General features: G+C 35.9%; 3 protein-coding genes and 1 long non-coding RNA gene across 9 annotated transcripts; 2 read left to right on the forward strand and 2 right to left on the reverse strand.

Annotated features, from left to right (window-relative positions):
* The first annotated feature begins 106 nt into the window (after positions 1 to 106).
* On the forward strand, positions 107 to 2,052 carry gjz1 (gap junction protein zeta 1). Its single transcript, XM_053639355.1, has 2 exons — positions 107 to 157; positions 288 to 2,052. Exon 2 carries the CDS (start codon positions 314 to 316, stop codon positions 1,007 to 1,009), a length of 696 nt encoding a protein of 231 aa, XP_053495330.1. The 5' UTR covers positions 107 to 157; positions 288 to 313; the 3' UTR covers positions 1,010 to 2,052.
* An 11,392-nt stretch (positions 2,053 to 13,444) lies between these two features.
* Positions 13,445 to 14,671, forward strand: LOC128617408 (gap junction beta-3 protein-like). Of its 2 annotated transcripts, none has more exons than XM_053640513.1 (2): positions 13,445 to 13,491; positions 13,762 to 14,671. In XM_053640513.1, the coding sequence occupies exon 2, from the start codon at positions 13,788 to 13,790 to the stop codon at positions 14,553 to 14,555; it is 768 nt and encodes a 255-aa protein (XP_053496488.1). In that variant the 5' UTR covers positions 13,445 to 13,491; positions 13,762 to 13,787; the 3' UTR covers positions 14,556 to 14,671. The 2 variants fall into 2 exon arrangements, with proteins under 2 accessions (XP_053496488.1, XP_053496489.1); XM_053640514.1 differs by having other exon boundaries at positions 13,450 to 13,491; positions 13,735 to 14,671.
* Positions 14,672 to 14,822: 151 nt separating this feature from the next.
* Positions 14,823 to 15,947, reverse strand: LOC128617409 (uncharacterized). Its single transcript, XR_008387562.1, has 4 exons — positions 15,904 to 15,947; positions 15,652 to 15,707; positions 15,307 to 15,438; positions 14,823 to 15,143 (listed from the first exon to the last, which is right to left on the reverse strand). It is a non-coding gene; the product is annotated as an uncharacterized LOC128617409 (long non-coding RNA).
* A 374-nt stretch (positions 15,948 to 16,321) lies between these two features.
* cd37 (CD37 molecule) lies at positions 16,322 to 21,186 on the reverse strand. Of its 5 annotated transcripts, XM_053640508.1 has the most exons (10): positions 21,064 to 21,186; positions 20,563 to 20,631; positions 20,271 to 20,338; positions 19,756 to 19,828; positions 19,272 to 19,402; positions 19,013 to 19,087; positions 18,683 to 18,790; positions 18,367 to 18,516; positions 17,938 to 18,021; positions 16,322 to 16,951 (listed from the first exon to the last, which is right to left on the reverse strand). In XM_053640508.1, the coding sequence occupies exons 2-10, from the start codon at positions 20,591 to 20,593 to the stop codon at positions 16,877 to 16,879; spliced, it is 795 nt and encodes a 264-aa protein (XP_053496483.1). In that variant the 5' UTR covers positions 20,594 to 20,631; positions 21,064 to 21,186; the 3' UTR covers positions 16,322 to 16,876. The 5 variants fall into 5 exon arrangements, with proteins under 5 accessions (XP_053496483.1, XP_053496486.1, XP_053496485.1 ...); XM_053640511.1 differs by having other exon boundaries at positions 20,271 to 20,631; XM_053640509.1 differs by lacking the exon at positions 20,563 to 20,631 and having other exon boundaries at positions 16,323 to 16,951.
* Between the last annotated feature and the right edge of the window lie 915 nt (positions 21,187 to 22,101).

A 22,101-nucleotide genomic window follows, 5' to 3' on the forward strand; every position in this document is an offset into this window, starting at 1 on the left:
TGTGACCTAAATTGAGTGTGGTAAACAATGAGTCATAGAAATTTTGATGATGTTAGCAGTTTAATACACTATACACCGAGTGGCTGAGAATAGTATCATTGTCAGCATCGTTGAAACAAAAGACTGTCACCTTGTTCTTGCCAGATATTTTCTCTAGGTAAGTTTATTTTATATTTTAAAATTACGTACTGTCTGATATGAAGAAACTTATAAGAAATACGAGACTATATAGCTGGGATATATAAAGGTCAATAACCATTAACATGCAAGTTTGTTTTCTTTATTAGCCAGAAGAACTTGAACCTGAAGAACGATGGCAGCAATTGTTACTGGTCTGATCCCCATCCTCCGCACTGCAGTGGACACCACCACCACCTACAAAGGTCGTACCATGTGGTTCGGCTTTCTTTGTATTCGCCTCGTGACGCTTTTTGTTGCTGAAATGCCTTGGTTTAAACTGAATTCAGACTTCAGCTGCACCATCACAAGGGACAGCGTGTGCACTAGAACCTGCTTCAACCAACACTTTGATAAACCTGTGGTAATGGTTTGGAACTATATTTTCATCCTCCTCATTCTGTCGGTCCTGATCATGGAGCTTTTCACTACCCACATACACTCAGTTTTTGAGAAGCGCACCAGAGAGAAGAACGAATCTCTGGGTGAGCTGAAAAGTGCAAGTGACCCCGGCAATAACACAACTGCGATGATGATTTTAGACATGCACGGAAGCAGGAACACTGTGCTCTTCTACCTGTTCAGCATTATGCTGCGGATTTTGGTGGAGTTTTGGTTTGTGTATGTTCTGCTTTATTGGAACTTGTCTAAACTAAACCAAGGGGTGTTCATATGTAAGAGTTATGACACTGGATGTCCAGATCAGGAGTGTTTGGTGAGTGGCACTGCTGAGAAACGCATGTCTATCTATGCTCTCGTGTCCGTTTCTGTCGTGGGTATCATCAGCAATTCTGTGTTCTGTATCCACTTGATTGGCCACTACCTCTTGTAGCTGTTTTACCAAAAAATCCTCCAGTGTGTAACTTCATTATTTGCTACATGTGTTTTGGTTTCTCTTAACAAGTATGGTCTTTCATTCATGTCTTTCTTTGTTCTGTTAAACATTTTTGGTCCAGTGTACTTTGTATGAAATTGTTTGAATATCACTGAATTTAGAACAGGTTTGCTGTGTTTATTGATTTGTGATATGTGTGGCAATAAAGGGTGTTACAATTTGATCAGTTTTGGCTGTATTGAGCATGGTGTTTCTGACCTAACATTTCTGTTCTTTCTTTCTTTTTTTACCTTTTGGGGTGAAACGTTGGAACATTGTACTTTAAGAACTGTATAAGTGCACAAGACATTTGTTCTCCTATTGCAGACATGCACATTATATCTTTTTTGTTTATTTCAGGTTTGTCAATAAATTGGCATGCACTAAATGTTTTCCCCATCAGTCATTTTGAGATCATGGGCTATGATGCTATAAATAAGAAACATAATGATTTACTTAATTAAGCTTATTGATTCTCTATGGTCATGACAAGGTTAGTTGCAGAGGTCTGAACTGCAGTATTCTCTCATTAGGCACTTTCACCTCACATTAATACCACTTATTATTATTAATGTTTGACTTTGAATATGCATTGTGATTCTGATGCATTGCATGAGACCCAAAATTAATCTTAGGTCTTCCATCTGCTCATAGAAAGGATGGTTCTTGTCTACTTATCCTTCAGGACCTGGGCAACTGATATGCCCACAGTGCTGAATATCTCAGTAAACAGTTCTTTCAATTTCAAATGATTCATTTTCATAAAAAATATCTATATTATATAAACACATGTACTTCAGTTATATTTTAGACAAGATTTGTATGCATCTTTTCATTCAGCAAAAAAAAAACAACAAAAAACACTAAAGAAGCATTAGACATGAAAATTATTCAAATCTACAGACCAAACTCAGAGGACAGAAACTAACAATCAAGACTAAATGAACAGTACTCTACGGTAACAATTGTTTTTAGGAGCACTTGTGCTCCTAATTACAAAAATATAGGAGCACAGTCAAAGATTTAGGAGTACGGTTGAAGTTTAGTTTTTTTTAGAGATGGTAACGTTAATGTGCCACAATATAACGCACAAGTTGGCATGAGAAAACTTGAGCTTGTCAATTATGACAGAATTTAGGAACATAGTGTGAGCCATGACAAATTAATTTACCTTCTAATAAACTAAATTTAATATTTTCAGTTCATTTTACAGGCTGTATGCAAAAAACAACAACCATTAACCTGTTCCACTTTGTAAACAAACCCAATAAACCTCAATGTTCAGTCTTTGAAGTCTGATCCTCTTAAATATATTGAAAGATAAAATATTAGACATTTCCCACTGTCATGGTTCTGGGTTGGAGCCAGTTCTTGAACTGCTCTGCGAATATTGTGTATATAGGCCTATCTGTATAATCTCATATACGATGTGATTGAGTGAGTTCATTTATCCGCCAGATGCAAAGTGCTTTAGTTTAATGGTGTTCATTACTGATGCTCTGATTCAGGATTTTTACAGCTGATACCGATTTCTTGTCATCTTGATCGACCGAAACCGATCCAGATACCAATCTTTATTTTTGTTTAAGCTTTAATCAGGAGGCCTATCAAAAACAGTTAAATGTAAGCTCTCTGCTCATGGTCACTGTTAATTGAATTAAAATAATAGAAATGAGAAATACTGTTGGTTAATTGATAAATAAACAAGCATAAAATGTTTATTTTTAAATATTTTAACCAATAAAGAGTCTTAATTAAAAGTAGACTAATACAAAAATGATCCATATAAGGAAAAAGAAGGCTAATAGCCTTCTAAGGAAATAGACTACTATGCTTAATGTCATATTGATATTAAATGCAACCCATAGTAATTAAACATTATTTAATTTCTCATTTTATTTATATTTTATGAATTTATTATATATTTTTTCTATTAAATTATTTCTTTATAACTAAGCACATTTTCTGTCTATACATTTTACAGTTTTGTTTTGTTTGTTTGTTTATCATTGTTCCTTTTAGATGAGTTCCCAGTACAGTGTTGCCATGTCTGCTGATAATATTTCATTTTTGGGGGGATTAAATCAAAACATTTAAACTGGGTCTTGACTTTTCTAGTGATATCTGGCAACCCTGAGTTTAAATGAAGTGAATGTCTATTAGAGTTGGTGAAGAGAGTGAAGGGAGAGAGCAGCAGTGTACTGTATGTTTACAGATTGAAAAGCTGCTCTTGATTATGATTGGTGAGGAATTATTTGCAGTATTTACACACTTGTCCGGTTGACTGAGGTGATGAAAAGCAGTGTGAAAGTAACTGTTGCACAGTGTAGATGCATTTTGGACTTGTAATTTTTATTCCGATTCTATTATACAATTCTGAACAGGTCACTTGCACTGGTGCGAATAATATTTTTTCACAGTCGCACAAAGTACTTTTCAGTGGCAAATGCGAGTGAAATGGTCGCACTGTAGAGCCCTGATGAAATTTGAGGTCTCATCCTTCAGCTGACAAATTTGCTGAATAAACTAATGCTGACCACGATTTCAATAGTGCTATATAAATAAAGGCATGCTTGAGAAATTGAAACAGAATGTCTGAACCCTTTGTCTGTACTGAATGGTACAGTACTGTTGGCAGATATCGCCAACCGCATCGGTCCAGTTTGTCCAGGAAAAGCAAAAACATAAGAGTTATTTTGATCACACCTGTATATATATATATATATATATATATATATATATATATATATATATATATATATATATACACAACATCTGATAACTGATGAGCTACAAGTATTTCCCACATTAGCAGCCTACCCACGAGTATCACATATCCTCTCTGGCTTTCCTCAGTTTCATGCAATGCTCATGATTTTAATCAACACAATTTTTAGTAGCTTTGTGGATTTTTTAGTAGATTGTGGATTATATTTTGGTATATGTAAACTCATATATTTCATAGAGAAATATTCCATTTGCCTATTTGAGACATCACCTCACTACAGGTTTGAGGTCATCCATTGTGGAGGTGTGACAATGGAGACTCATTATGTTGGTGAAATATGTACAATGGATATAAAAAGGTCTACACACCCCCTGTTAAAATGGCAGGTTATTGTGATGTAAAAAATTGATAATCATGAAAAAGATAAATCATGTCAGAACTTTTTTCACCCTCAATGTGAAATTACAACATATAAAACTTAAGTGAAAAACATTCAGAAACATTTTAGGGAAAAAATTAAAAACTTACAATAACCAGGTTGCATTTGTGCACACCCTTTTATAACCGAGTACGTGGCTGTGTTCAGAATTAACCAATCAATTTCATTCAATCATAAAATAATTATTATACAGTTGTCATCAATTAAATTATTCTGATTAGCCCCAAATAAAGATCAGTTGTTTCTGTAGGATTTTCTTGACATTTTGGTTTCATGTGACTCCCATGGTCCACAAAGAGCTTCTGAAGCATGTATGGTATTTTGATCAGGAAAGAATCGATCAGGAGAGGGGTATAAAATAATTTCCAAAACATTAGATGTACCATGGAACACTGTGAATGCTATCATTAACAAGTGGAGAACATGGGGCAAGAGTGACAATAGCAAGAACAGGACGTCCCTCCAAAATTTACAAAAGGACAAGACAGAAACTTACCAGGGAGGCTGCCAAGAGACCTACGGCAACGTTAACGGAGCTGCAGGAATATCTGACAAGTACTGATTGTATGTGACAACAATCTCTTGCATTCTTCACATGTCTGGGCTATGGGGTAGGGGGGTTAAACAAAAGCCCTTTCTCACAAAAAACATCCAAGTCCAACTAAAACACACCAAATAATGTGGTAAAATGTGTTATGGTCTGATGAGCCCAATTAAAAAATGTATAATAATTCCATAATTCCAAAAGGTATCTTGGGTGCAAAAAAAGCACATCACCAAAAGAACACCATATCCAGGGTGAAACATGGTGGTGGCAGCATCATGCTTTAGTGCTGCTTCTCTTCAGCCAGAACTGGAGCATTTATCAACTTGGAAGGAATCATGAATAGCTACAAATACCTGTCGATTTTAGTGTAAAACCTTCAGGTGTCTGCTGAGTAAACTGAAGATTTAGGAATTTCCTAAAGGAATTTCCCCTTTCAGCATGACAATGACCCAAAACATACATCCAAATCACAAAGGAATAGTATAACCATTGTTGACTGGCCCAGCCAAAGCCCAGACCTGAATCCAACAAAAAATGGGGTGACCTGTGCACATGAGATGCCCTAACAATTTAATGGATTTAGAATGTTTTTGCAAGAAAAAGTGGGAAAATATTGCCAAATCAGGATGTGCCATGCTGATAGACTCTTTAGAGTTCTGATTGTTTTTCACTTCATTTGTATACATTGCAACTTCACATTATAGGTGGGAAAATATCTGACATGATTTATCTTAGTGTCATTCTTTTATTTACAGAAACCTGCCATTTTAACAGGGGCATGTAGATTTTGTTATCCATTGTAAAGATGCTTCCATTTCTCCTTCTTACAGGAGGACAAGAAGATAAATCAAGATATGTAACAGAAACACTAATTATATATATAATACCTGTTAACCTTCAAGGTCCTGGATACACTTGGATACTTTCTTGTTTGTGTGAGCACCCATGCAAAGAGCTTATGATGAAGTCCATCCATCTTCTATAACGCTTATCCTTCTCAGGGTCACAGGGAAACCCAGGGAACATCAGGCACAAGGCGGGGTACACCCTGGACAGGGTGCCAATCCATTGCAGGACACTTTGGAAACGCCAATCCACCTACCATGCATGTCTTTGGACTGGGGGAGGAAACCGGAGTACCCGGAGGAAACCCCCACAGCACGGGGAGAACATGCAAACTCTGCACACACAGGGCCACGATGGGAATCGAACCCCCGACCCTGGAGGTGTGAGGCGAACGTGCTAACTAAGCCACTGTGCGCCCCCACATGATGAAGTATTTTACTATAAAGATTGTCCATGCCCATCTGCCACTGGAATCTTCTTGCTGAGTTCCCACTGGATCGTCATTGAAAACCCTGGTGGTTATCTGGTGTTCATAGTGTTTTATTCCTTTCAGAAAGTTTGTGACAAAAAGTACCTTGTTAAACACCATCCATAGTGCTCCACTGTGCAATCTTAGTTCCTACATATACATATTAAGGCACTGGACAGTGGACTGGAGTAGTGTTGAGTCACAGAGGGTGTTTCGCACTGAAAGACCATACTCATAGACCCAAGTATCTCTGCTGATCTTGCAGAGGGGGAAATTGCCAAGGACAATTCTGTCTAATAGCAAGTGTAACGGGTATGGAAAACATTCCATAAATTTAATGTGTAGAATTACACAAAAAGGATATGTACCTGATGTGGCTTTTAATACTTTTAATAATATTTTAAATGTACCTGATGTTCCCTTTTAATTGTCATGATGTCATTGGTTTGTGTAATTTCCTATTTTGGCTCCTCCCCTTCCCTTTCACGTTATGGTTGAATGGGAGAGGTAGGTTTGGTATTGCGTTCTCGGTAATCTTGTTTCATCTTTATTTAAATCATCATTTATATACTTATATACCCATTTTAGTTTGTGTGTATAGTGTTATTTTATTTATCTGTGTGATTATTTTTGTTGTTTTACCCTTCTTTTGAGTGATTTTTTTGTATTTTGTTACAACATGAGCCCCTTTCGCGTTATGGTTGAATGGGAGAGAGAATAAACGAAGAGTCAACCCAGTTGTCGTCCGCCTTTTTTTCTTTGAATAAAATAAAACACACAACGCAGACTACAACCAGTTGTACAAGGTCAGTAGAGGAAACCAGGGCCATGAACAGAACTCTGTGGCCTGATTGCTGAAATCGGTATAGCATTTGCAGAATCAACAGCAGCATGCACACTGTCTGTCAGAATTACCAAAGCCCCATCTCCAACATGAACACCATCAGTAAACTCCTGCTAATAACTGTTGTACAGGTCCAGGTAACTGAAATAACATAAGGGAAGAATGCTGTTAAAGGCATCATCCATTTCCTACAGGACAATATGTGGGCCTTCCCCAAACTGTTGCCACAAGATTTGAAGCACGCAATTGTCTAGAATATCTTACAGACCTAGCCCAAATGTGTTCCAGCATGACAGTGTACCTGTGCACAAATCAATGTCCATAAAGATATGGTTTGCCATGTTTGGTTTGGAAAAACTAGTCTGGCATACACCCCACGGACCAACTTTGGTTTAAATTAAATCGCAGACTGCATGACAAGCCTTCTTGCCAGAAGTCAGTGCCCGACCTGACTAATGCTCCTGTGGCCAAATAGGCAAATCCCCACAGCCATGTTCCAAAATCTAGGGGAAAGCCTTCCCAATAGATTGGACAAAATCCATATTAATGTCCATCGTTTTAGAATGGGATGTTCAACAAGAACATATGGGTGTGATGATCAGGTGGCCACATACTTTTGACCTAAGCTTAAAATGCACTCATGTTAATGAGCAGCTGAAATAACTGACTGTAGAACTTCAGAAGTCAGCCCACCTTATAGCTTACTGACCAGCTTTAATTCGATAGAAGATGCTAGCTGCAGATTTTAGATATGAAATATTTTCAAACTAACACACTACTTTAGGCAGCATTTTTTAAATGTCTGCCTGCATTTTCTTAGCGTCTGCTTCACCATTTCCCCCTGCCCAACTAGTCAACAGCTCCCCATAGTGGTGACTATGTATTAGTGTTTGTCACAATCTGAGGAATACCATATCTCAAAGATTTCAAGCATGTTATTGTACAAGTAGTGGGGAAACAATCTCAGAATAGTTGAACAGAATCAATCACAGTTTTACTATGCTCACTATGTAGCTAAGATCAACCTGTTCTACTGAAGTACATATGCTTGCCTTTATTCTTTTTGGAATAACTTTCTTTTCAAAAGTGACTCTGTTCCTTGTACTCTGCACAGTATTTGGAGCATGGTGTATGTCACATTGTCTAAAATTAAAGGTTTCCCCCTCCCTTTGTAATTTGTTTTTATTTAATAAACTGCTTCCATGTTCTTTTAGACATCACTGCTCTTTCAATACCTACAGCTTTTGTGATTTTGTTGAACATCTTAGAATAGTTTGGAGCTAATTCACCTGCATGTCTCCTGCTCACTCAATTTCTTGGCATTTGTTTTTTTTTTTTTTAAAAAAAAAAGAGGATCACCAGCACACCTTCAAACACTCTAGGACTTTTACTCTACACACTGTCATAGATATATTGGGACATTTTTTTGAATGTCCAATTATTTAAAACAAACAAACAAAAAAAACAAACAAACCTTTCTTGTCATTAATAAAACTACCCAACACATGGCACCTTTCTGTAAACCTCAATGTGTTGACTATCTACATGTGAAAGAAAAATGTTTAAATTTCTATGATATTTCTATGAGTATAAATAAATATTCTAAATAAATATATAAATATTTCTATGAGCGCAATCATGCACTCAATCAGTCAAATGCAATGGAGATACTGTAAGTGTTTGAAAGACACTTTTATCTTGGAAAATAAATGTTATCATCTACACTGCCCTCCACTAATATTGGCACCCTTGGTAAATATGAGCAAAGAAGGCTGTGAAAAATTGTCTTTATTGTTTAACATTTTGGTAGTTTGTTAAAGAAATTCACAAAAATACTCTTCTCTCAAGGATATCAAACAATTGCAAACACAACACAGGTATATATATATGTAAAAAAACAACAACCCTTTTGTTAAATATAGGTGTGCAACAATTATTGGCACCCCTATGAATTCATATGAGAAAATATATATTTGAAGCATATTCCCAGTGATATTTAAAAACATTTTTAGCACACCTGAGTGACTATGAACAGGAAATTGTTCAACCATGACTTCCTGTTTCACAGGGGTATAAATATGAGTTAATACATAGGCCAAATTCCCTTAGTCATTCATAACAATGGGTAAGACCAAGGAATATAGCTGTGATGTGCGGCAAAAGGTTGTTGAGCTTCACAAAATGGGAAGTGGCTATAAGGAAATAGCACAAGCATTGCAAATGCCCATTTCCCCCATCAGGGCAATAATTAAGAAATTAAGAATGGATCTGGAGAGACTCTGCATGGAGGAATGGTCTCAGATCCCTTGCCATGTATTCTTTAACCTCATTAGGCATTATAGGAGAAGACCCAGAGCTGTTATCTTGGCAAAACAGGCTACACAGGCCTTTGTTATGTCAAAACTGGACTTTTGCAATGCACTACTCCCGGGCCTCCCAAACAGATCCATCAAACCGCTTCAGATGATTCCAAATGCAGCAGCATGTCTCGTCATCAACCAGCCCAAAAGAACCCATTTCACACCCCTCTTCATCTCCCTCCACTGGATTCCTGTAGCTGCCCACATCAAATTCAAGGCCTTCATTCACAGACCATGTCTGGAACAGCACCCCTCTACCTCAACACGTTCATTGAGTGCTGTTCCCTCACACAACCTGCGATCGGTTAACGATCGTTGCCTGGTACTGCCTACTCATGAGGCACGAGGTCCCTTTCCAGAACCTTCAAACTGACTGTCCCTCAGTAGTGGAATGAACTTCCTACCTCAATCTTTAAAAAACAGCTAAAGACCCACCTCTACCATGAACACTTAACTAACCTCTAATTTGCCCAATTATTAAAAAAAAACAAAACAACTTACACTGGTGCTTACACCTCTACTCTGTGCACTTTGCTTCTCTAGAATTCAATTATAAATCTTGTATGGTAGCACTGCTTGTCTTGTTCTCCGCTTTATATATCGCTTTGCTCGTATTTCCTCATTTGTAAGTTGCTTTGGATAAAAGCGTCTGCTAAATGAATAAATGTAATATAAATATAAATGCAATTGTTGCACATCTATATTTATCAAAGATATTTTTGGATATACCTGTGTTTTGTTTGCAATTGTTTGATATCCATGAGAGCAGAGTATTTATATGAATTTTTTAAACAAAATATCAAAAGGTTAAACAATAAAGATAGTTTTTCACAGCCTTCTTTGCTCATATTTACCAAGGGTGCCAATATTAGTGGAGGGCACTGTAAATATAGTTGTATCTCAAGCATAAATTTCCATCAAAATGAAATGTTTATGGTGAAATGTTTAAGCTGATGTTGACATGTCTTGAGGACACTTTAAGGCTTGAGTGTGAATGAAGCAAGAACAAATAATTTATGACCACAAAAATGTAAATGAGACCATATATGTTACTCACAACATGTATTTTAACTGGTGCGTATGCTTGTGCATGGAAATTATGTCCTTTACTATAGTAACAGTAAGCTATGTGCACGCAGGTTCTCTCCTGATCATCCATTGAGCAGTGAAATGGTTAGGATTACTTCAATATAATTTTGACATACTGAGATGGTGTTTCATAGAAAAACCAAATACAGTGACCATTTCACACATAAATAACAGAGGCCTTTTTTTGCACTCTTAACACTGGTGGTGTCTGAGAAGTAAGAGAAAGGGAACTGAGTAGGCAGTTTGTTACTGGTGAGAAAAGACAAGTAAGTTGAGGAGTAGTTCAGAAAGTACTAACTAATTTTTTAAGGCATTCATGGCACTATTTGTCACTTAAAGCTGAACAACATTGCATGAATTATAGCATTTTAAGTGTTGTGTTACAGCACAGTGGTTCACTGAACAATGTATTTGCATTACACTGGGCAAACCGAAAAAGCTGACCTGCCGAAAATCAATGTATAATTTGTACACTGCCTCTGTGCACCTGACAAATAAAATGACTGTGAGTAGGTGTGGTGGAAAAAACTTCCAGAGACACAGTTATCTCCAAAACAGTATGTTTATTCTTGTCACAGCTGGGGAGAAGAACTCCAAGGACCAAAGTGTTACATGCAGTTATACACAATAACATTAAAGCCACCTGACTAATATTGTATAGGTGTGTAGGTTTGTAGGAACACCCCAAAAGACCTGCTGTTTTGGAGATGCTCCGACCAAGTTGTCTAGTCCTCACTATTAGGCCCTTATCAAAGTCACTCAGATCCTTATGCTTCCCCATTTTTCCTGCTTCCAACACATCATCTACAAGAACGGACTGTTCACTTGCTGCCTAAAATATCCCATCCCTTGGCAAGTGCCACTGTAACAAGATAATCAATGATATTCACTTCACCTTTCAGTGGTATTAATGTTATGGCTGATCGGTGTATAGTTCACAGGGCTAGTGTTTCATGATTGTTTACAGGTAAACAAAGAACTTCACGTTTATTGGTCAAATAATGATAAACATGAACATGAATTATCATAAAGGATTACATGATTAACAGGAAAGGAGAGACATATATGGTGAAAAATCTAAAAATACGAGGACTGTGAGAACTACTTGTGAGAATTACTTCATCTCAACCTCGGGTCACAAGCCTATTCTATTCATGATACATAACAAGACATGACCATGACTGAAGCTTTTCATTTCACAGGTGTCTTAAATCAGTCCAAATAGAGTAGGCCTCCCTGTATGCCTTAAATGAGGCCTTCAAGGACATCTTTCTGCTTTCTTACACAACAATCCTAAATGACAAGAAGCAGATACTCTAGACTTCTGATTACCCACATACATGTTGTGACTATGGAGGATAATGAAGGATTAACTAATAATAACAAAGAAATATCTAACAGATAAATGATTAACATAATAATAATGGAATGAAATTAAATCATTTTCCACATGGGTCTGTTTGAGATTAAGAACTATATTCATGCCTAGTAAAGTTTGAGTAAAGAAACCTGCTGGCATGCCAGCAATATTACCCGTTGCAGTGTGCACTTTTGGTCTTTTAAACAAACTGTTCAAAGCGCTGGTGTTCAGCAAAAAGTACTCAGCTAACTCAGATAATGCTAAAATATTATCCATGTGTTTTGTTGTTGCTGTTATTCCAGATATTCATTTGTACTTGCTGCTCCTTAATTGTCCAGCACCATCAGACAAGCAGAAATGGACCTCATGAATGTCATTAATTTAATTAGAGTTCAATTCAATTTTATTTGTGTAGTGCTTTTAAAGGGTGAACATTATCACAAAGCAGCTTTACGGAAATCTGGATAAAAAGTAAATAAAATTTATACACATTTCACCTTCATGCACATTTTATGCTAGGTTAAAAACATGCATCATCATGATCATCATCATCATCATCATCATCATTATTATTATAATTATTATTATTATTATTATTATTATTAATTTTTTTTTTTTTTTTTTTTTGCTGGAATATGTCTGATTTGTGGAAGTAGGGGGCAGATAGATAGATGAAAATAGATGGGTGATTTCCTTAGCTAGCTAGCCTATGTAGTTTATGCAATTTTATTAAATCAACCCCCAGAGTATTTCACAAGCTGCTCTCTATGGCCCACACTGCTGTGAAGTCTGCGGCAAGACTTTCATCTTTGCCGCTTACGTTCACGAACACCGTGACAATCAGCCCTCCCCTCCTCTGCCACAGACAGACACAACACACACACACCCACACACACACACACACAGAGCCACTGCCATCCCTACCAAGTGCAATCTCCCAGGGAGAACAGGAACCCACTAAAATATTTTAAAACCTGTGCCTGTCATTGTACCATGTTACCATGTTTCAGGGTTCTACATAGATCATTTTTATCCAAGTAAAGAGCTTGGCTGTAGAGTTAACTTTTTACTGAGAGTATGAAAAGTGATACTGTACTCTGGCATCAGCAAGGAAAAGACTTGACCAGGAAGCACTGTTAAAACAACACTACAATACACTAGTATTAGTAATCTGTAATTATTAAATTAACTAATTTGATTACATCATTACATAAAACTGTGTATATTTGTGTGATTGATCATTGCTCCTACCTCAAAGTTCATGTCAGTCTTTATCAAGGTGACATGTTTAAGAGGTTATTGTCTTTTACACAAGTCAGTGTTACACAAGTGCATGAAGCTGTATTCTGTCTTTATTGGGTTAACACCATTATCTGTACATGGCAGTTACCTTTCTGTTTAAATACCAGTGTACTCTGAATATTCTATATAAAGTTACACAGCAACCTTCATTTCATTTAAACAGATTCTGATTATTCATATTTTTTTGGCCGTTCACAAAGTTAAATTACTTTTATAAATTACTGATAAGTTGTAAATGTTACTGCTTGTGTTAAAAACACATTACTATTATTACTTCTTATAGGACCTCATAGAAAGCGTGACCTAAATTGAGTGTGGTAAACACTGTGAGTAACAGAAATTTTGATGATGTTAGCAGTTCAACACTCTATATACTGAGAGGCTGAAAGTAGTAGCATTGTCAGCATTACAGAAACAAAACACGGTCCAAGTGTTCTTGTCGGACATTTTCTCTTGGTAAGTTTATAGATTACTTTTTTAAAATATAAATGTATATTTTACAATTAAATACACATTGCCTAAAATGGACATAAACATGAAACTACATAGCTGTAATGTATGGAATTAGAACAAAAGACTGATACAAATTATATAATTAACAATTAATATATCATTAACAATTATTATATATTTAACAATACATACAGCAATAATTGGTTTATTACAATTTCTTTTCCATAAACGTTGATCCTTTGCAAGTATGCAAGTATTTGTTTTCTTTATTAGCCAGAAGAACTTGAACCTGAAGAACGATGGCAGCAATTGTTACTGGTCTGATCCCCATCCTCCGCACTGCAGTGGACGCCACCACCACCTACAAAGGTCGCACCGTGTGGTTTGGCTTTCTCTGTATTCGCCTCATGACACTTTTTGTTGCTGAAATGCCTTGGTTTAAACTGGACTCGGACTTCAGCTGCAACGTTACCAAAGACAGCGTGTGCACTAGAGCCTGCTTCAACCAACACTTTGACAAGCCTGTGGTAATGGCTTGGAACTATATTTTTGTCCTCCTCATCCTGTCCGTCCTGCTCATGGAGCTCTTCACTGCTCACGTACACTCAGTTTTCCAGAAGAGGAGCTCTAAAGAGAAGAATGGAGTGGAACTTGAATCTCTGGGCGAGCTGAAAAGTGCAAGTGACCCCGGCAATAACACAAGTGGGGCAATGATTTTAGACATGCACGGAAGCAGGAACGCTGTGCTCTTCTACCTGTTCAGTGTTATGCTACGGATTTTGGTGGAGTTTTGGTTTGTGTATGTTCTGCTTTATTGGAATTTGCCTAAACTAAACGAAAAGGTGATCAACTGTAAGAGTATTGTCAAAGGATGTCCAGAACAGGATTGTTTGGTAAGGTCTACGGCAGAGAAATGCATGTCTATCTATGCTCTGGTGTCCATTTCTATTCTGGTCATTATCAGCAGTTGTGTATTCTGTGTCTACTTCATTGGCCACTACCTCTGTAACTGTTGTTCCAAAGGACCCCACAATGTGGAAAGTCATGGTTGTCAAAGTAGGTTTTAGTAAGTTTAGAACAAGTATGTTCTTCCATTCATGTCTTTCTTTTTGTTTTGCTAAACATTTTCAATCAAGTGTAACTTTTGTGTCAAATCGTTTGAATAGCGTTGTTGAATTTTGCTGTCTTTTTACTGAATTGTGAAATGTGTGGCAATAAAGGGTGTTACACTGTAATCAGTTTTGGCTGTGTTGACCATGGTCTTTCTTCTGACTCAAGCACTTTTTGTGTGTGTTGGGTTGAGCTGTTAGAACATAGCACACAAGACAAAGTGATTGTTCTCCTATTGCAGACATGAACATTACTTTATTTTGTTTTGACACAAGTGTGTAATTTTCCGTATTTTACCATGCACTATTTTTTTCATCATTGCTTCATTCATCATTCAGTATCATTACACTTATTAAAAATCATGGAGTATATTGCTATAAATAATCAACTGGAATGATTTAGCTGATTTATTGTAATTGAGCATATTAAGTCTCAACCATAACAAGTTCAGTTGCAAAGGTCTGTATTGCAGCATTCTCTCTCCACCACAGGAGGCACATCTGCCTCACATTCCTTGGCACTGGCACATCGACGCACTTCACCATCTAAAACATGTTACAAGCATGTGAAATAAGGTAAAAACTGATTAATATGAATAAAAATACAAAGACTGTCTTTTAAGCTTCCTTAATATTTTATGTTTTTTTACTGTTTGTATTCAGATATTGAAAATTTTATATAACTTTTATCATTATTGTTTAAACATACATGCTGGTTCATGTAGTATGAGCCTGATGCAATGTGTGAGGTTGGTACTGCACTCTAGCTCCTCCGTTTGCCCACAGAAAGGATTGTTCATGTCAATGCTCTGGCAGTAGTTACACATCAGGCCCTGAGCAACTGATATGACCACAGTGTTTAATATTTCTTTTTAAAAACAACTGTTTCAATTTCAAATGATTAGTAAATATATATGTAAATCATCCATAGTTCATATTTCGGTTATGTTTTGGTCAAGGCTTTTTATATTTAATTTTATTTTACAACAAAAAAGAAAAACAAACATCCAACTAAACCCTTAAGCATGAAAACGATTCAAATCTATAGACTCACCAGAGAGAACAGCAAGAAACACAATCAGGACGGAAACTAGAGGTCCCATTATTCAGCTGTAAAAATAAATGAGTAAATGATGAATGCTGGCCAAAGATCTAAATCATTATAATAATTCCGTAAATGATCAAAATTGTGCTGTGATAAATATAAGCATGTTTGAGATATTTTCATATATCATATTTTCATATTGAGATATGTTTGAAATATAAAATAGAATATCTTAAAATGAAAAAGCAAGATTTCTCTAACCTATTCTGTCCAGTTTGTCCAGGAAAAGCAGAAGGATAAGAGTTATTTTGACCACACCTGTATATATACAACATCTGATAACTGATGTGCCACAAATATCTCCCACATTAGCGACCTACCCACGAGTATCACATATCCTATCTGTCCTTCCTCAGTTTCATGTAATGCTCATGATTAAAATTAACATGTTGTATTACAAATCATGTAGAAATCTCTGCTTCAGGAAATAAAACTTGCTGTTTTAGTATGTTTTAAATTATTATATTATAATAATGATTATATTTTGGACCATCTAAGTTAATATATTCCATAGAGAAATTCTCCAGTTGCCTATTTGACTCACTAACCTAACTATAACCTAAGCTGAAATTGTACAATACAAAATAATACAAAATTATTTTGTTGACCTTTTTTTGCTTTGATAATATTAAATGTTTAATACATTTTATATGATCTAAACAGGAAAGGGCAACAAAATAATCATGAATAACTGTTAAAAAGAACAGAGCTGTCCCTTCAGGATTGAGGTCATCCATTGTGTAGGTGTGAAAATAGAGACTCATTATGTTGGTGAAATACATATAGGTGCTTCTATTTTTCCTTCTTAATAGAAGACAGGAAGATACAATTACATGCAATAGATACTTCTATAACACATTTAGGCCTAAAGAAATAAGGGTTGGGTCAAATACTGGAATTTCAAACAATAACTTCTGACAAGAAAAACATACAGGTTCCAGTAACATAAATAACGTGACACTGTTATTTGAATTTATTGTTTATTAACATCAAAAATGATATGAGACTGACAAAAAAAAAAAAAAAATGTACAGGAACCAATAATGATTTTGGGTTAGAAAATAAAGTACTGCTGCCATGTACAGAAGTCAATACTGATGTGTTAAGAAATTAACTGTCAGTATGCATATACAGAAAGCTTTTAGCTGATGTTCTTCCTGCGCTCCACTCTGGTTTAAAAGTACATAGGCACGGAGTAATCCAAGGTAGCCTGGTTATACAGACACATCGAAAGGATGGTACCACATATCTGTTGAGACAGAGGGTGAATAGGTGATATGAATTCTTTTAGATTTAAATAAAATGAAAAAAAAATTAATAGAGGGCAGTACTATCAACAATTCCCAGTCAAAACCACATGCAAAAAAAAAAAACAACAACAAAAAAAGAAAATAAAAAAAAGAAAAAGAAAATCAACAAAATATTGCACAATGCACTACACAGCCAACATATGCAGTGTACCTTGCCAATACTCCACATTGAACTCACTGTTAGGATTTGGGAAATGCAGTAATGTTAATAATATTTCTTCAGTATAACTTATAGCATAAGTTATATATAAATATATATTAATAATATAATGTTAAATATAATTATTTAATTTATGCCCTTCCTAATTAAAATACCTTTCTCAAATTGTAGTATCACAGTGACTTGTTATTGATTGCTATAATGTCACTATTGACATGATATTTACCACGGTAGTTGCTATAAAGAGATTGGTGAATATATTAATTACCGTACACTGTTCATAGAGGAGAAACTATATTGTTTACAAAATTTACAGTTGCTCTAATATTCTGTTATGATATTCTGTTATGCTTCGATGAAGCATCATCCACTGTGATATTACTGCATTAATTTGAATAAGTTCCACTTGACAATATTACATCCACGCTGAGACCTGGAAAGTTGACCATGGCTGCCATATGTGTTTCTTGGTCGGCAACAATGACAGGTGCAATTAAGACAACAGAATGTGACAAGACACACCCACTGGAGACACTACAACACAAAGTACATGGGAAATTGCAAATACTGCACAAAATAAAACAATAAGGTGCACTCATTCTGTCATGCTTTCTGTCCATGCAAAAGTGCAGTATGTTTTGTGTAACTATAGTAACTACTATATCATGTTACATATTGAGAATCTGGAGAAAGACAAGGCTTTATAAGAATGCATGGTTAAAAAAAAAAAAAGAAGATGCTTTCCATTTGACAGTTAACTCTCACCTCTACAACAGCTACAGCAAGCACCACTCCAAGAACGCTCATAAGATGCTTATTAAGCCAACCTTCAAGAGTCTCTCTGCAGTTCTAATGAGAGGCAGAAAATCAAATGGGATCAAAAAGCACTGCTAGTCACACTCATATGGGCAGCATATTAGTAGGCAGCTTATTTAGACTTATTTAAAGACTTAATACATAATATTTTTTCACAAGCCTGACGACTCATCACATGACAAGTCTAGTGCTGGACTTTTAAAAGTAATATTGTTAGGTCAAACACAGCAGTCAACCGTCAACCGTCAGCAGTCAACAGTAGTTTTACCTGCTACCATTAAGTATTAGTCTTTCATTTCAATTTCTGAATAGAAATCTTACTTTGCGCATGTTAACAATCACAGAAAAGCAGGCTAACATTATAACATTATGTTGTACCTTTTCATACACCACACATGTGTAATTTGAGATGGATTTACAGCAGACGCTTGAGCTTTGATTAGTGGGATTAGCTGTACCATTTGTCATGTAACAGGAGCATGGGACCTCATGAAAGTCTTTTTGTCCTGTCCAGCCACAGCACTGGGCCTTAGTAAACAAAACTTCAGGTTACATTGATAGTTTGAGTCTTGAATATATGCAAGCAGACTACTTAAGAGAAGCGAGATACTTACAGTCATGACAGCATATATATACAATGATATTAGTTGTTGTTGGATTCTTTGTTGTGGATGACCTCTCAACTTGGGCTTACCTCAATTTGAAGGACATCTAGATCTTTTTTTAAATCTAGAGTTGTAGAATTGTTCATCTCAAATGACTTAATCATGTCAGTAACATATTTTTCCAGAGAAGTCTGAAACTAGTGAGAGAAAATGAAAAAGGATTTTTGGTTAACCTTTGGTTATCAAAAGTGTACAACTGGCATGAGAATTACTTGCAGTGAATTATTTATGGGTAATAAAGGCACCAGCCATTTACATACTGCAAATGCACTCACCCTCCACTCCACCCCCACTTAAGCAGGCAAAGAAGAATGTGACAGGATGTCACAGGGTGTGTGTTCTCTCCATGCTTGACTTACCGCTTTTTTCTGCGTGAAGATCAGAACTGTACCAATTATCTGAGCTGCAAGAAGCACGGTGAGCAGGATGAAATACTGCAGAAAAACACAGGCCAGTTTAGTACTGAATTTTAATTCAACAAAGCAAATTAACACATTGTATTGATTGAAATTTACATCAATATTAACTTTCTAGGATGTGTGCCTGACATATAATTTGTATTTAAACATCAAGCAAGATAGATATTTTTAAATGATGAATTATCATTAATAAACTCACAGTTGCCAGCATGCATTTGACCTCCTTCAGAGCACCGAGGCTCCCAAAGAAGCCCAATAACAAGGTGACAGAGCCACTGATGACCAGCAGATAGGGGAAGAGAGACAGGGATAGGTAGGGATGGGCAGATACTGTGAAAATGCACATTAGGTACTATGAAAATGCACATTTCATCTTATGACATCTGACATCTGAGATGTTAATGCTAAAGATTGATGTTACCATAACAAGAAGTATCATACAGTTCAATAACAGTAATCAGGGCTATGTCTAATTATTCTTAAAGAGAATAATTAACCATATTTAAGGATTATGGAGAGACAGAAAGGAGGGACAATAGAAAGGAAAAGAGGGTGTATGTATTTGACTAGCTAATGAACCCATTTTTACTTAAATTATTATTACTATGATGATGATGAAGATGATGATGATGATGATGATGATGATGATGATGATTCTGGAAAGCCAGAATTTTAATACTCACTTAACCGTGAGTGAAAAGTTGTCTCTGAACATATTATCCAGACTCCCAACCCCAGTACGACCATCCCCAACAACTATTAAGGGAAATTACAAATTATATACATGAGATGACAAACATTTATAGTCCATACCTTCACATAATAATTAATGAAATTACAGTTGAAACCAATTATTATTTGGAGTACCAACTAATTTTCAACATAAAAAGCACTTTGTAAAATATCCATGTTTCTGGAAAATTTGTGTAGTATGCTACAATTTTTACTACCTCTACATTTATTAAAGGAAGTAGATTGCAGTTGTCTTTGCAGACATTGTAGACATATACAATAAATATACTTAGCATTTTTTCCATAGAAACATCAAAGGATAATAAATACAAACATGCATGTACAGTAAAACAATTACACATATAAAACATTGTTCATGTTTATTATCACATTTCAGACATGGTGTCTGTTTTAAGCTTTAAACTATATCATGAAGATAAACAGTAATAATTCATATACAACTTACAAAAAAGATTAGGTTGAAGACAAACAGGAAGTACTTGGTGACACTGATGCATAACTCAGATGCCATATCTGCAATTAAATGTTGTCATACAAAAGCGATGCAGTTCATTTGTTAACATCTGTTAATTCCCAAATCCAAATGGAAACAGAAATCAGTCAGTATTTTCTGAACATGATTCAGGAGACTGCTTGTTTTAAAATGTGTAAACTGAATGCCTTAAAATAACAGCATGTTGGATTCAGAGTCATATGCTGATGACATGGTCTGGTGATTTTCTGAAATGTTCATTTACATTTTACTGTGTATTTTACTGATGGTTTCATGCTGAAGCATTGTAAAACAGCCCACACCCATGCTTGGCCTGCAAACAAAGGTAAAAGAAAATGCAGTGCCTGACCTGGAGCTCACATTACTCTGCCTAGGTGAAAGAAATAGAGCCTATCATCTTTCACAGTCAGACCTTTAACTATTCATGCAGCAGCAAAGACTTGGTTAAATAACTTTACCATGAATATGGCATAACAAACATACAAAAACCACTGTATTATACAAAACACTTCACACACTGAAATCTCTACAGATGATTAAATAGTTTCTCTCTCTCTCTCTCTCCCCCTCTCTCTCTCCCTCTCGCTCTCAGTGCCAACCAAAATCAGTAGATAATCAACCTGATAAATTGGCATTCAATAAGATTATCAGTGGCATCATATCCATACACCGATAAAGCTTTGGGACATTGATTGATATCACTAAATACAGCACTTAAAGTGGGTAATAAATAACTACAACTTACCTCATGTATTTATATTTCCCACTCAAAAAGATAACACCGTGTCAGAGTGAAATATGACAACCTTGTACAAGACTGTATAGAAGATACTTTGCATACAGTGCTGCATTGGAGAGTGACTTTGGAGTCCTGGGCTGCATGCAAAGCATCTGTGCTGTGACTGGTTTGTGAACACTCAGTTTCATAAATAAAACATAACCCTCTTCCGTTTTCAAAGAAACAATGGAAAGCTGGAAGGTTGATTTTTATGTGCATCCTGTTTTCATTATGGTACTTCATGGTAACTATGTTTATTTCTTTTACCCATGATAGTGTTATGGTTTTCCTACAATGTTTCATAATAACTATCAATACATTACTATATGAATGCACGGTTATCACACACACACACACACACACACACACACACACACACACACAAACATTTTCAGTTTCAAAGACAATCTTTTCCAAATCAAATTCCAATTTTTTTTATTTTTACAAGATTGAATCAAATTATTATTATTTTTTTTCTTTGACTTCCGATCCACCATTTTTTTTGCTGGTATCACCCCAATATTGATCTTGGGTATCAGATTGGTGTCATCTCTAACTGTTTTTTAAAAGATGATGTAACAGTAATGAAACTGTTATTTTAAAATTCAACTAAACAATGGGTATCATGCAAGTTCAGACAAATGTCTAACCTTTATATATCATATTCTGCTTAGTTTGTGCACACATTGTAGACTGTCTTTAGTAGTGTTTAAATACTCACTCCATCTGATGTCATGCCCCTTTGTTCAAATGCCATCTGTGTCAATGGCCACTGGCTCACCTATCGTAATCACTGGTGTGTGTTTCTGAGTGTGTGGGGCAGCTAAATCTCAATGCAAATACTCGGCAGACAAAATTAGCAAGTCTGTAAATTCTTGAGTGCTGTCCACAACTTTACAAAGCACAATGTGCTTGTACCCTCAACAAAACACAGATGTCTGTGGCTGTTCTATAGGAGTTGTTCTTCTGATATATTTTGTTTTGGTCTGCATGTATTTAAATGTG

Source organism: Ictalurus furcatus, chromosome 13 (assembly GCF_023375685.1).
Source record: "Ictalurus furcatus strain D&B chromosome 13, Billie_1.0, whole genome shotgun sequence".
NCBI classification, from domain to species: Eukaryota; Metazoa; Chordata; class Actinopteri; order Siluriformes; family Ictaluridae; genus Ictalurus; species Ictalurus furcatus.

Coding starts and splice junctions, on each gene's coding strand:
- LOC128617408 (XM_053640513.1), top strand. CDS start 13,788: ATGGCAGCAATTGTTACTGGTCTGATCCCCATCCTCCGCACTGCAGTG.
- cd37 (XM_053640508.1), bottom strand. CDS start 20,593: ATGAAACCATCAGTAAAATACACAGTAAAAT. Junction 18,517..18,682: donor TAGATGTCCTTCAAATTGAG/GTAAGCCCAAGT, acceptor TTGTTTACTAAG/GCCCAGTGCTGTGGCTGGAC. Junction 18,022..18,366: donor CATGTGTGGTGTATGAAAAG/GTACAACATAAT, acceptor GCCTCTCATTAG/AACTGCAGAGAGACTCTTGA.
- gjz1 (XM_053639355.1), top strand. CDS start 314: ATGGCAGCAATTGTTACTGGTCTGATCCCCATCCTCCGCACTGCAGTG.